At 52.6% G+C, this 15,004-nt stretch overlaps 1 protein-coding gene across 2 annotated transcripts in view; it reads left to right on the forward strand.

Moving 5' to 3' along the window:
* The window catches only part of Bmerb1 (bMERB domain containing 1), an 85,477-nt gene that overhangs the window by 47,351 nt on the left and 23,122 nt on the right, over nt 1-15,004 (forward strand). For both annotated transcript variants that reach the window (XM_048789543.1, XM_015491090.2), the window contains exon 2: nt 1,692-1,815. In XM_048789543.1, coding sequence (XP_048645500.1) covers nt 1,692-1,815 — 124 coding nt within the window. The remainder of the gene's footprint in view (nt 1-1,691; nt 1,816-15,004) is intronic.

Consider the following 15,004-nt stretch of genomic DNA (forward strand, 5'->3'; position numbering starts at 1 on the left):
TGTATAAGTCATGTAGATGACTGTATAACTGTGTCTATAGATAAAGGTTAGACAAACATACTGGAGGACACAGGACAAGATTTTAATGGTAGCATATGTGGTGATACATACATACACACATGTGCAAACATACACCCACACATGCATACAGTCATGGGTTGAAAATTTCATGTGTTGAAACCCTAACCCCTAATGGGCTGTATTTGGAGATGGGTCCTTGAAGGAAGTAATTAAGGTTAAATGAGGTCAAGAGGGTGCAGCCCTGATCATATAGTTCTGGTGTCCTTAAAAGAAGAGACACGAGGTAGCTGGGGCTGGGGCTCAGTGGTAGAGCGCTTGCCTAGCATGTGTGCGGCTCTGGGTTCAAGTCTCAGCACCACAGATAGATAAATAAAATAAAGGTCCATCAACAACAACAACAAAATTTTAAAAAGAGAGAGAGAGAGAAAAAAAAAGAAGAAGAGACATCAGAGAATTGCTCTCCATTCCTCACCCCTACCCTATGCACATACCAAGAAGAGGCCCGGCCGGGGCGGGGGGGTGGGGACACAAGCCAAGAAGAGTGTCCTCTTCCAGAACTGTGCCAAAGTAAACTGCTATCATTTAAGCCATCGGGCCTCTAGTGTTTTGTTACAGCAGGGCGTGGTGTCTTTCCATACAGTTTCTTACATATAGTTCTTCTATATGGAAACATGTAACTCTGACTATATAAGATTGGAAGAGTGTCCATCAAAACTTCAGCAGTGGTTCTCTCTGGGCAGTGGGGTTATGGATGACTTCTTTGTGTTCTTTCTTGTCTGCCTGTATTACCTGAATTTTCTACAACAAACATGTTATTACTTTATGTTATTATTACTTATGATACTTAGTATTACCATAAGATAATTAGTATGAAATTTTCTTCTTCCTCAAGTTGTCCTCGGTCTTGAGGCTGGGGCAGGGCAAAGTGGCCATAGTCAAGTGTGCCTGCACCTCAGAGGTTGGGGCCAGGCAGGGACTGACCACACCTTAAGCAGGACTTTTGTGAGCCTCTGCTGGCATCCTAACAAATGTTCCCCTGTGTCTTGGTCCATTTTCTGTTGCTGTGACAGAATACCAGGGAGTGGGTAGTTTATAAAGAAAAGAGGTTTATTTTAAATCATGGATATGAAGGCCAGAAAGTTCAAGACTGGGTGGCCACCCCTGATGGGAGTGCCTTGTGCTGTGTCAGGGCAAGGGGGAAATAAGCAGAAGGTCAAGCAGGTGCGTGCAGAAGAGAGGGGCAAGCCCAGGAAACGGAACTTGATTTCTAATGAGCCGCCCTGTAGGCCACTAATTCATGCCCATTAACCAAGAACCCAGCCGTTAGTCCCTCCTTCACAAAGACCAAATCGCCTCTTAAAAGCTCAATAGCCTTACCCTGGGGACCAAGACCCAGCATGAGTTTTGATGGGAACAAAACACATCCAAACCCTAGCATCACAGAAAACATGGTTCCCTGTTCCCGAAGGGTCCACTCCTGAGTGTTTGCAGCCCAGATCGAGGTTTGCAGGTGATCGAGGTTTGCAGGTGGCCGAGGTCTGCAGGTGGCCGAGGTCTGTGTGACCCAGACGTGCATGATGGTCCTGGGGGCTGCGGCAGGGTCTGTCCCTGGGAGTTCTTGGAAGCCCATGCGGACTCGGGCCTGATGCCTGTGTTTCCGTCCTGCACAGCCCAGCTGGACATCATCTCCATGGCAGAGACGACCATGATGCCCGAGGAGATCGAGCTGGAGATGGCAAAGATCCAGCGTCTCCGGGAAGTGCTCGTCCGCCGGGAGTCTGAGCTCAGGTTCATGTGAGTGCCCAGGGGAGGGACGGAGGGCTGTGGAGGAGGAGCCCAGGGCCCTGGTGGCTGTGGGTGGCCTACTGCCTGCGAGGCACTTGGACGAAGGCATTGCATCCATTAAAAAATAAAAGAATCTCATTTCGTTCTCAGTATCTCTTAGAGAAGTGGGTGCTATCCCCATTCAAACAAGACCCTGGGGTTGAGTTCAGGCCCAAGTTCTTTCTATGTTCCCCACTGGGGAAGGGGGTAGGGGGCCCACAGGTTGTATCCTGAGCTGGGGCTGTACAGATCACACCATCTGGGCTCAGATAGGCCCGAGATCAAAAATTGCTGGGTGAGCTTAGGCAGGTTGCTTAGCCTCTCTGAGTTTCAGTGCCCTCATGTGTAAAAGGGAAGAAAATAATACCCCTCTTGTGGGGTCCCTGGCAACCCAGGTGCGTTATAAAGGATCTTCCAAGAGAAAATTGGGCTCTGGCGGATAGTGTTTAAAAGGCAAACAAACAACAGAGGGCTAAGAGGTAATCTGGGCTCCTCCTGCCATCTTGGAGCCAGAAGAGGTGACTGGGGACAGACTTCTAAGGGTAAAAGTCTGGAAGACTTCTCTGATATAAGGATGCTGATTCATAATGAGGATGGGGGGACACGGGAGGAGTAGACGGACTTTAGATAGGGCAAAGGGGACGGAGGGGAAGGGAGGGGGCATGGGGGTAGGAAAGACGGTGGAATGAGATGGACGTCATGACCCTAAGTACATGTATGAAGACATGAATGGTGTGACTCTTCTTTGTGAATGAAAAGAGGGACATGAAAAATTGTGCTCTGTTTGTGTACTATGAATTGAAATGCATTCTGCTGTCATATATAATTAATTAGAATAAATAAACATTTTTTTTAAAAAGTCTGGAAGACTGCAGCCAATGACACTTTTGCTGGCTATGGGCAGGGTCTCTGGCACCAAAGGGGATGCACGGGTCTTCTTAAAACTGAAGGTGATCAGGCACCTGTCATCCCAGCAGTTCTGGAGGCTGAGGCAGGAGGATTGCGAGTTCAAAGACAGCCTCAGCAAAGGCGAGGCGCTAAGCAACCCAGTGAGACTCTGTCCCTAAAATACAAACTAGGGCTGGGGATGTGGCTCAGTGGTCGAGTGCCCCTGAGTTCAATCCCTGGTACCCAAAACAAAAACAAACAAACAAACAAACAAAACCCCTGAAGGCGCTTGTGCCTGAGGTGGCCTGAGTTCTCTACAGGCAAGACACGAGGTGTGCATAGGAAGCAAAGAGCCATGGAACACGGAACAAGACCCCATGATCCAGGAAACAGCAGGTCGGTCTGTGCCAAATTCCAAAGCCACCTTCCTGCTAAGGCCGCTGGACACAGAATCAGGGCGATGCTGTAGCACCCCCCCCCCAGAATTTTAACCAATGAAAAGTCAATAAGTCGAACTGGATTTGTGCTTCCATAATAAATAAATAAATGAAACAATAAAGAGGTGACCTTGCTGGAAAATTCTCCCAGCCCCCTGACAGCTCCTGACCCAACCTCGCTGGAAGCGGCAGGAGCATCACATCTCGCCTGTGCACCGATGTCTCACAGGCGGTAAGGCTGGGCGTGTGACTAACCCGCTTTGCAGATGGGGAGACTGGGGCTCAAAGAAAGTCAACCACCCACTCCAGGCCTCCCAGGAGGCAATCGGGGGCGTCGGGCCTCAGCGCCCAGCTCTTCCTGCCCTCAGAATCTATATTCTCAGTATGACAGTGTTTGACCCTCTCTCCTGCCCCCTAAGAGGGACTGCGATATTCGTAGCTGCCGTTCATTCAGCCTGTGCCGGATGCATGTGATCCCTTCTGGGGGGGGGGGAGCCCTCCGAGGAAGGTTCTGGAACCTTCCTGCTTTATGAAGACGAAACATCATCCCTTTTGTCTGGAAATAAGCTAAACCAACATGCGAGCATTCGGAAGCTCTTCCTTCCTCCCCGTGTTTAGAAGGGAAGACGGAGAACACGATCACAGCTCTGCAGGACTGAGGGTCCCTGGAGGTGCAGAAGGAGCTCACAGCTGCTTTCCAGCTGTGGGGACAAGGTGGCCACGTTGCCCTGACTGACCTTTGCTGTGAGTGTTTACATGCACACACACGGAAGTCCTTCCCGGCACGTGGCAGGAGCTTGGCATAGAGCGGTGCTTCAGGACAAGCATAGCTAACATTTATTAAGCGCTAGCTCTGGGCTGGGAACGGTACCAAGCTCCTGACCTTTGCTCCCACTGAATTTCCCCATCGAGCCCATGAATCACCACTGAGGGACAAATGTCGATAGTAAACACTAGAATAAATCAAGTCATCTAAAGGCTCCCAGGACACAGCAGGATCCAGTGACATTGTGCAGGGGAAGGGCCAGTTTCCAGTCCCCCCCCCCCAGAGGTCTTGCTAGATGCTCCTCCAGGCCCAGCCTCGTGCGGTGCGTAGCCTGCCTGGACATGCACCCACCTCATCTATCTCAGAGATGCGCCCAGGACTCTAAGTTGGCCAAGATAGAGGACGCAGCACACTCAAAGCTGGACAAACTCCTCATCCATCTCCCTCAGCCTTCCCACCAACAGGCTGGGAGCCAAGTTCATGCAGGAATTGAGTCTTGCAGCTATGGCTCGGGACGGGTCCTTCCGTAGGTGCAGGGGCTTGCCCTGCAGGTGAGTCCTGTCCTTATGTCCATCTTGGAGAGGAAGAAAGGGGAGCCCAAGGTGATGGGCAGCCGAGCTGGAATGCACTCTGGTCCCAGGGTGTTTAGTAATGAGTGCATCAAGGAGGGAAGAAGGGAAGGGAGTGGAAGGAAAGGGAAGAAATTGAAGAAGCCGGCAGGGAGACGGGCAGGGAGGGAGGGACCGTGGAACTCCACGAGGGACGTGCCCCTCGCTGTTGGGTCTTCCCAGCATCTTGAGCAGTGCCTGACACCTGCCAGCATCTGATGTCTGTCAGGTGGCCGTGAGTGACCCTTTCACACTCGTCACTGTCCCCAGTCACCTGCTGCATGCACACAGACTTGCACGGGGCCCCCCTTGGCACAGAGTGAGAGGGAGATAGATGAGTGCCATCTCAGACCCCGTTCAGCCTTCTCAAGCTGGGAGCGGGTAGCTCAAATGGCAGGCATGTGACAGCGCTTGGCGGAGACGCCCGGTGGTCATAACAACCACAGTGGGATCCGTGTGGTCACACCTGCTCTGGAGGGACCACGTGATCGTGTTAATACCCGTCAACTCCCGCGGAGCCTGGGAGCGCGCCCACATTCCACAGCAGAGAATGTCCTCTGCTTCCAAGGCCCCTGCCGGGTTCTGGGCCTTCTAGGAATGGGCCGGGTGGTGGCTGCTGCCTTCCTTCCTTGCCCCAAGGTTTAGGGCTGTTCTTTGGTGGCTCTCTTTCTGCTTTGGTCACTGTCTTGCCCTTTTCCTTTGGATCCACAGCCTTTGCCCCTTCTCCCTCCCCTCTTGCCAGGACGTTGAGGAACCAGGAGAGGGGGGTTTAGCCATTCCCAGGGAGCTCAGGAGTCAACTGGCTCCTCACATCCTTGGACTTGACCTTGGGTTCAGGGCAGAGCACAGGAGCTGCTGTTCACTGGGGCCCCTGCTGTGCCACACAGATCGCCCTGGGCACTGCATGCATTGGCTGACTTGCTTTAGCAGTTCCGGAGTTCTCACAGGAATCCTGATGGGGTCTCTCCCTGCCGTGGTGAGGGACTGAAGTGGCTTGCTCAAGGTCAGTAGCTGGAACGAGGCAGAACCAGCAGTTGAACCCAAGATGTTTGTTTTGGAGGCTGAGCCCTCAACCCTAAGCCTTTATTCCCGGTGCAGGGACCCCGTGCTCTCCGCCCAGCTTCTAGAACGCGCAGGTGGACCCTGGACGCACGCCCAGCGTCCCACGGCAGGGCTTGTCCTGCTTCATCATCTTGAGTTGAGGGCCTTGGAAATGGACTGGGTCCCACTTTGGCTCCTTGGACATAAGGAACGATTTTGGAGCCCAGAATGACGAGCACCATCTTAGTCAAGGTCTGTAACGTGACCTGCTGGGAACTGTCTGCAGAGCCCCATTCCTGGAAGGATTCCCAAGGACCACAGTGGTGGCACTGAGTGAGCCCTTATCATGGGCCCAGGCTCACTCCGAGTCCTTTGTGCCTATTGTCACCACGTCCCTCAAGTGCTGAGGGACAGCTGCCCGCTGGCCCTGCGTCAGGCCTTCAAGGTCAAGTTCACAGACCCTGCTTAGATTGACAGGCTGCTATGAGTGAACCCCAGCGGGTGCGTGTTCTCCGCCCTGAATGTCCACCACTTCTCCTCTCACTGTCTTCCCTAGCTTGTCCTCGGGTTTCCAACTTGCAAAATGGCATTTTGAGATCCCTCTCCTGAGGCTTAGCAATCTTATGAACTTCACTAGACCAAGTCAATAAACACCTCGGTCCCCTGAGCTGTCTGGGAGACAGTGCCCCTGGCTGCTTCTCCCTCCTGGCCTCTCTGGTCCAGGTCCTCCTCCTCCTGTTCTTCTGCAGGTGAGGCTCCTGGGGCTGCCAACCACTTTGCCCTCCTCTTCCTGCCCTTCACTCGGGCCCGGGCTCACACCATTAGCTCTGAATGTCTCCTGCAGCCTCTGGTTGCCGGGCTCAGCTCCTCTGCCTCCACCTACCATCCTGCTCCTGCTGTTTGTCTGGGTTTCAGATAATTAAGTATCTTCAGCCTCAGAGTGCGGCGGGGGCTGGTTATCTCCACTTCACACCAGCTTGCTGGATTTTCATAAAAGGGACATGTGCCCGTCTCTTTGCTTGCTCTATAGGCAGTGGCTTCTAATCAGCACGCAGTGGCAGGGAGCTGGGCGTGCCAAGGGCATATTTCAGGAGCACAGCCCCGGAGTTCCAATATTTCTAGTGTGCCCAGCCTTGAACTCCCGTACCTTCATTTAATTAAGAAGTACCCAGTGTGATGAGGAGGTCAGGCCCTTGGAACCTGGCAGAGATTCAAGGAGTGCATGAGTTACAGATGACAGACTTTTGAATACTTGCTCTGCAGGGTAGGATTCTCAGTGTATTGATGTGTTGATTCATTTAATCCCCTCAACAACCTAGTAGGCAGATAATAACACACACGCGCACACACACACACACACACACACACACTCACACTTTCTCTCTCTCTCTCTCTCTCTCTCTCTTTTTACAGATGAAAGAAGTGGAGGCCCAGAGAGGTCAAGTCACTTGTCTGGGGTTACACAGGCTCCATTAAATAGCAGACAATGCTATAAGCCAGGCTCTCTGGGGCAAGTCCATGGCCTCCACCATCAAGCTATGGGGTCTTGCAACTGATATTGAAACTGGTTCTGCTTCTGACCAACTCTGTGGCCTAGAGGAAATATTTTGCCCTGTTAGAGCCTCAGTTTCCCCATCTCTACACTGGAGCGCTGATGTCTCTCTGGCTGCCCTGTAGCAAGGGTCAGAGACCACACAGCTGAGAGGTGACCGGCTTTTCCTAGGGAGAAGGCAGATCTAATTCCCTCCCCTCCTTTCTCGTTGTTAGCGCTGTGCTCAGTGGGGGAGAGCGGGCATCTCAGGGTTACTTCTGGAACTGCAGAGAACACTCAGGAAACAAGCCCGAGAGAGAGAGAGAGAGAGAGAGAGAGAGAGAGAGAGAGAGAAGCTGGCTGGGGTGGTGGTGCTGACGGTCCCTCGCGCTGGGGGTTTCTGGGTGTGCCTGTCCATCACCAAATCCAGCGCCACTGTGCGCCTGGATGGTATTGTTATGGTTTCTTCCCCTTGAAACCTGCATTTTTCTGTCCCTGGTGTGAACTGGCATTTCTGAAGCCTCTTCGGCAGAGCTTCAAGCCAAGGGCGAGACAAAGCGTGTTCGTTTATGTAACTTGACGCGTCTTAGCCCCACTCGGGAGTTCTGTGTCACTCCGGATGCACTCTGGGTTTTAAATAGCATCTCTAAGAACAGGTCACCGTTGCCAGAGCCACTGTACGCATCAGGTGGGAGGAGACGCCCTGAATTGCAGAACACCTGAAAAGAGAAACTTGTCTTGGACAAAATATGCAAGAATTTGAGAAGTTGGGAGGGAGCGGGGGCTTGGAAGGAATGGGAAGGGATGGAGAGGCTAGAGAATGGATGGGAAGGGGCCAGGCTAGACCTCCGAGGGGAAGGAGCCTCCTGCTGGGTTTCTGTATGTCCAGGGAGGTGGGGACGCTGCTGGGGACTGGGTGGATTGACAAGCTCTTGCGACTTGCAGTCCAGAACAAATTTTAGAAAGGAAATACCTCTCCTTGAAGGCTCTGTCTTATCATGAATGTATCTCATTCTGTTAACTTTGGATGAAGTTCAGGTCTCCTCTGCACCTGCGGGGTCTGGTACATTGGGAAGGAGCGTGTCATCTATGACCCACTGTGAGTCAACTTGCCTGGACCACAGGTGGCCTAGACATGTGGTCCAACATGTCTCTGGGTGTGTGCGAGGGTGTTTCTGGGGTGAGGGTGATGTTTTCATGATAGATTGAATGAAGTAAATGGGCCTCCTATGGGGGGTGAGCCTCTTCTCATCAGTAGAAGGCCTGAATAGACTATCAGGACTGAGAAGAGGGAATTCCTCGTGCCTGAGCTGGGGCGTTGATAGTCTCCAGCCTTTAGACTCAAACTGGAACATCGGTTCTCCTTGGGTCCCGAGCCGCTGGCCTTTGGACTGAGACATACACCATTGGCTCTCCGGGGTCTCCAGCTTGTTGACGGCAGACCTAGGGGTTGTCAGCTTCCATCATCTTATGAGCCAAGTCCTATTGGTCATGTTTCTCTGGAGAACCCTGAAGAGCCCTGTTCATCCGCATAAATTTTCATCTGGATGCTTTATCTGCTTAGCAATTGATTAAAGGGAATTTCCTGCAACTCAGGAGGCTGAGGCAGGAGGATCTCAAGTTCAGAGTCAGCCTCAGCAACTTAGGGATACCCAGTGCAACTTAGTGAGACTCTATCTCAAAATAAAAAATAAAAAGGACTGGGGATGATGTGGCTCAGGGGTTCAGTGCCCCTGGGTTCAGTCCCTGGTACCAAAAAAAACAGAGATCCACTGGAGTTTGATTTCCTTCTGCCACGTGAGGTTGGAGCTAGAAGCTTCCATCCATTCCATGCTCTGCTGGGCTTCTCCCTCCGTCTCTGAAGCCAGCAGTGTGAGGTGGCCCTGTTACCTTCCCTCTTCGGTGCCCACTCTCCCTCTGCCTCCCTCTTAAAAGGCCACTTGTGGTTGTACTAAGACCAGCTGCAGCGTCCAGGAGAAACACCCATTACCAGCGAAGTGGGGCCATCATTCAGTCCCTCACCTTAAATGACCACAGCAATCCATGTCGGGCTAAGCCCAAAGCCGGTGGCGGAGACCCCGTGGGCACGGCGCACCCTCGCTGCTTTGGCTTGGGGCTTCTCGTCATTTTTTGAAATCTCTGAAGTCCAGGGTTCTTCTGTTCTCTGCTTGTCTCTGGCCAATTGCTGACTGGAGGGGCCACCGAGGAGGACCAGGGCTGGCCTGTGCCTCTGGACGGCTGGAGCGGAGTCAGGGGGCCCGCTGGAGCTCCTGGCCACATCGCTCTTCAGTTAAGAGTGTCCCTCTCTGGAGAGTTCTGGGACGGGCTCTCGGAGGGGAACAGGAGGGCGTCTATCTATGCACAGCTCGGCTGGTGTGGGGGGGTCCTACACGTGCACAGCCAGCCCCAGCCAGCCACCCCCTTAGGAAATAGCCGACTGCTATTCATTGAGCCATCAGTTACTCGGGCCTGGTTTTCTCCCGGAATTCCAGGATACCTCAGTTCCCTTCACTCCTCAGGGGTTCAAGTTCAACTGGATCAAGACTCTCCTGGTTGGGTTCTGCCAAAAGTGAGGAGATGCCTATGTTTTCATACCTACATGGCCTGGTCTTTGATGGGGGCTCCTTTCTGATCAGGAAGCCATCTCTTTTCTGAGAGACCCGCCCTGGCTCCAGATTAAATCAGGGTTTGAATTCCAGCTCTATCCTTTGCAGGGCTGTGGCATCTTGCACAAATATCTAATCCGTTTAAGTGGATTTATGCACTGATTAGGTTGAGGCTCTCATAACCCGATCATTTCACCCCTGAACATTCTTGTATCGTCTCACACATGAGCTTTTGGGGGACACCACATATCCAAACCATAACACCCAGAGACCCGGAAGGCTGAGGCAGGAGGATTGCAATTTGAGGTCAGCCTGGGCAACTTAGTAAGACGTTGCCTCAGAATAAAAAATAGAAAAGGGCTGGGGATGAGCTCAGTGGGAGGCACGCTGGGTTCAATCCCCGTACCAAGAACAGAACAAACAAACCCCAAAACTTAGGAATTGCAGGAAGATAGGGAGTTTCTTTTACATGGAACAGGAACCAGTATCAGAGGCCATGGTGAGTTAACTGGCTTGCACTCTCAGTATGAGAGGCCTTGCCAGGTATTCAGAGCTGGGCTCTTGGGAGTCAAGGAGTTCCCGTACCTGGGGGTATTCAACCGTGTGTTCACTTGTTCGTTCATTCATTCACTCAACAAGTGTACACAGCTGTTCCTCAACCTCAGGGTTACATCCTGAAAAACCCTCAAAGTGTCCTCTGTCAAAACTGCACTCAGCCCGCCTCGTGCCCTGGACCTTGCGGCTCAGCCACACAGCACACTGGAGGATGCTTCTCCTCCTGATCAGGGTGTGACCCTGCAGCAGCTGCCAGGGACCTCGAGAGAGGATCATGCCAGAGATCCCAGGCCCAGGGAGAGATCTTCATTCAAAATTCCAAGTCCAGTTTCTTCCGCAGCATGTTGCTCCCACACCACAGTGAAGCTGGGGAACCTCAACTCCCAAGTCAGGGACCGTCTGCATAATCACAAAGTGTCAGGTGCTGGGACTGGAGCGATGGGGGGAACAGTGGGGGCTCTGCCCTCGTGAAGTGTAGAGGAAAGGAAGAAAGCAGATGATTCCCAGGTGACGGAGGGACACTCCAGATGGTGACGGGATGGGGTAGGGGACGTCGAGATGCCATGGCCGGTGCTTAGGGTTGTTGTTATTGTTTGTGACTCTGACCTCTCTGAACTCTAGCAGCTGTGCTAGGTGTGATGCCCACCTGCCTATGGGCTCTCCTGTTCTCATCTGGAGGAAGCAGGAACTATTGTGAGCCACAGCGGATAAGTGGGGGGACTTACACTTACCCAAGATGACCAGTGAGGAGGGAGCAGGTGGAGATTCTAGCTGTGCATTCTGGCCCCAGGACCCAGCCTTACCACGGCTTCAACCACTGCTCCTTGCTGCCTCCCTGAACGCTGCCCTCTTTGGAGACCCACCTCAGCTCAGGCAAGGCAGCCAGGGGCAGGGTTTGGGTCTCTCCCTGCTCCCCTCCTGGAGGCCAGACTTGGTGGGTCCTGTTTGGCTCAACCCCTTCATTTTTTTTGAGCCTTTGCTAAACTATCTTTTTACTGAATGAGCTCGAGTATATTTCTCTTCCTTCCATTACTGCTGGAATATTCTATTGCAAACTGAGCTGCACTGAGAAGTCTGTTTTCCCAAGTCCCTTCCCCTGGGTGGTTCCAGGAAAAAAGTGTCCAAAAGAGGACCATGTAGGAGATTCAGGAGGCAGAAGATACCCTGGTTTGAATGTCCCCCCAAAACTCATGCTGACCTCTTGTACCACTGTAACAGTGTAGGAGGGGGGACTCCAAGAGGGGATTAGGTCGCGGCCAGTGGAGTAATGCTGTCACCATGAGCATCATGGGTCTGCCCCTCACTGTCCTTGACCCTCTCTCTGCCCTTCCACCATGTGGTGATGCAGCCAGAGGACCCTCGCCAACCACCAGGACCTTGCTATTCCAGAACTCCCGGCCTCCGGAGCTGGGAGCCAGAGCATTTCTGCTTATTATAAATCCCCCAATCTGTGGGGTTTAGCGCAAAACAAACCAAGATGAAAGGGAAGCATCAGCATTTACTCCCTGAAGGCCGCCGTGACGAGAGGAGGAGGTGATCAGACAGGCGGCCCCAGAGGTTCTGGCTGGACCTTACCTCATCTCCTTCCCCCCATCTTGACTTCGTGACCCACGCCCCGCTGACCAGCAGCAGCCCCGCCTCCTCTGGATGTTTGGCGGACAAAGCAATAGACCCCCGCTGACCACCCGCTGCCCCTCTGAAGCCATCTTGCCAGGGTGCCGCAGTCTGGCTGGGCACAAATCATGAGCCGCTCAAGAGGAACAAACTGTATTTCTGAACTCGACCAGCACACCCCACACAAGCTCCCCAGGAACTCTCCCAAACACCACGCGGCTCCTCCAGGAACCACCAACCGGAAAATCCCTCCTCCGGCACTTCCCCAACCAATGGGAAATCTCCGGGAATCCCCGCGAGAGCTCGTTGGGAACTCAACGGGAACTCCTGGAGAATTCAAAAGTCATCATCTGATTGGCTCGCTGGTGTCACCTCTCAACCACTACTTCTGGCCAAAATGCCATATGTCATCCCTGCTCGGCTGTGGCCCTCAACACCAGGGGCTCGTGTCTGACCCTCAGATCGGCTGGTTGGTGACCCCTCTGCTCCTCCACCCACTCCCAGGCCCTCACCTGCCCAGCTCCCCCCCACAGCTGTGGAAGGTCTAACTCCCAAGGTGCGTCCCCCATCCCACAGCTCACGGTGGTTCCGCCTCCCTGAGCGGGTCCTGCTCTTACCCCGCTGAGAACCTCACAGCAGCCAGGACGGGGCCGGGACGCTGGGGCTGTCCATTTGGCACCAGGAAGGCAGATCCTCTGCTTCTTAGCACGGGCACCTCCTGGATCTTGGGAAATGCCAGGCCTGGGCCTCCCTCCCAGAGTCTTATCGACTGGTCCAAGATGCGGTCCAGGCACCGGCAGCTTTAAAAGGCGTTAGAGGGTCGTCCCCTCACCTCCCCCATGGACGAAGTCGAAGAATCCCGGAGTCCGTCAGCTGCTCACAGATGACTCATCTTCCCGTTTCCTTCCACGATTTCTCTGGATGAAAACTGGCCTCAGACAGAACGCATCCAATCTCCTCTCTGTTAGTTGGACTTCTCAGCGTGGCTGTGGGGACCTCTCTCTCCAGGAGTTTAGGATCGTGATGGGAACCAGAGTGAAATGTGTGTTCGAGAATTCTGATGCCACCTGTCACCGTCACCGTCACTGTCACATCGGTTATCAAATCCCACCTTTGACTGAACCGAGTGCTGTATTTATCAAGCAAACGCCAATTACAGGTTTCTGATGGCGTCTAACTCGAAGCAGAACTTGTCACCGTTCAACAGTGATTGTTTTTCTATTTGCTCCGTCTGGTTGTGACCTCCAAGAATCAACACATGGGCTCCTTTTTCTTTTTCTTTTTTATATTTGTAAAGAAATCAAGTGAGCAAAATGGGATTTCTGAGTTTCTTCAGCAAACTGTGGCAGGGTTTTAGGATTAGAATGTAATGAGGATAAAGGTGGATTCCGAGCCAGATGGTGCCAAAATCTAATTCTAGCTTCACCGCTGACTAACTGTATGAACCTCAAACCTCAGATTCCTCATCTGTAGAACAGTTCTTATTTTGTAGAGTCAGAGAGGAGATTAAATGAAGTAATGCATGATAGAACTTAGTGTAAAGCCAAACTTCCCATAAGTAACTTCCTGGGTATTAGCCATGAGAATTCTTAGGAGGTCTTTCTGCAACCTATAGAAGAAGCTTGGAGCTGTTGTTCCCTCTAAGACAATAACTGCCCACTTATATCACGAGGTCTAAATTTCACTTTAAAAGCAACACTCTAGAACATGCCCCCAAATAGCCAGGCATAGTAGTGTCTGCTTATAATCCCAGCAATTTGGGAGGCTGAGGCAGGAGGATCGCAAGTTCGAGGCCAGCCTCAGTACCTTGGCTTAGAGTAAGCTGACATGTTGACTTGATGTGAGGTTTCCCAGGTGGAGTTGGATGAGCAATGCCAGGCCCTTTACAAGGCTGTGGTCTCGGAGCTCTGCGCCCTCCCCTCCCCTCCCCTTGAAGATGGTGATCATGCACCACTATCCCACGTCTGCAAGTTCTCCCACTCTCCTGAGGTTGCTCCTTGGAGTTGACCTTGGGCTTTTCCCCAGGCAAACGCCATCTGATCCTAGAATGATCCAAGTAGGTCTGCTGCAGCTCAGCCTGGGCCCTGCTGGTTAAACTCAGGGCAGCTTGCCCAGCACACGGTCACCTGCTCTGAGGAGGCAGTCCTGTGGCCATCTGCTGTCTGCCGTCACTCTGGTTTTCCCCTCGGTCCCATTTTGAGCCAAGTTGAGAACTTTCGAGTTCTCTGCACTTGGCTGCCCTGACAGAGTTGTCCAGAAACACCCCCACGGGGGGGAGGAGGCTCGGGACAGACCCCAGACGGAGACAGGACCCTGTGCTGAGATCTTGGCCAAGTGACTTTGGTCCCGTTTACCCCAGATGAGTTATGCTCTGGCATGGTTTGAGGGTAGTTTTGGGAAAACATTGATTTTCACGTCTTTTAGGGAAAATACTAGTTTTCCATTTATGGTGCTATTTTTAACAAGTGAATCAACATAAAGAAAATATGGAATAAATAATAACAGAGCGGGCAGGAGACACGGCTGACGTCCTCCTCATGGCCATATGAGACTGACTTAGCTTCAAGCATGTCCCTGGGGGAGATGCTCCCCAGCTGCGTGATCTTAGGCCACTTATTCACTTCTCCGTAACTTGTTTGTACGGCAGCTTCTGATACCACTTCTGACCCCAAACATGCGACCCTTTTCAACACCGATGTCAGCTGGGGGTCCAGTGATCCGGTTCAGTTCTGACCCCAGGTACCTGGAGTTAGTGTCACATCCCACAAGTTGAAGGCCTCTGTCCCACAAAACTGCCCCTAATTTAGATGCCAGTCACAAGTCCGGGGCCACCCTTGCTTCTGCCTAGGTGACTCTCAATTTGGAGGTTCCTATAATGCCCCCCTTCAGGTTCAACGTGTTGCAGAATGACTCAGAACTCAAGAAAATCTTTACTTTTTTGGGGGGTTTATTCTGAACAGCCAAATGGAAGAGAAACACAGGCATCTGGGTAGCGCTGCCACCCCTCAGTGGGCCAGCCGCCACCTCGGCACACCCCTGGCTCCTTGTCCCTCACAGTGGAGGGGTTTGTAGCTCAACCTGCAGCCTCCTCTGTGACCAGTCCCCATCCTGAA

This window comes from Marmota marmota, unplaced genomic scaffold, assembly GCF_001458135.2.
Source record: "Marmota marmota marmota unplaced genomic scaffold, marMar, whole genome shotgun sequence".
Lineage (NCBI taxonomy): Eukaryota > Metazoa > Chordata > Mammalia > Rodentia > Sciuridae > Marmota > Marmota marmota.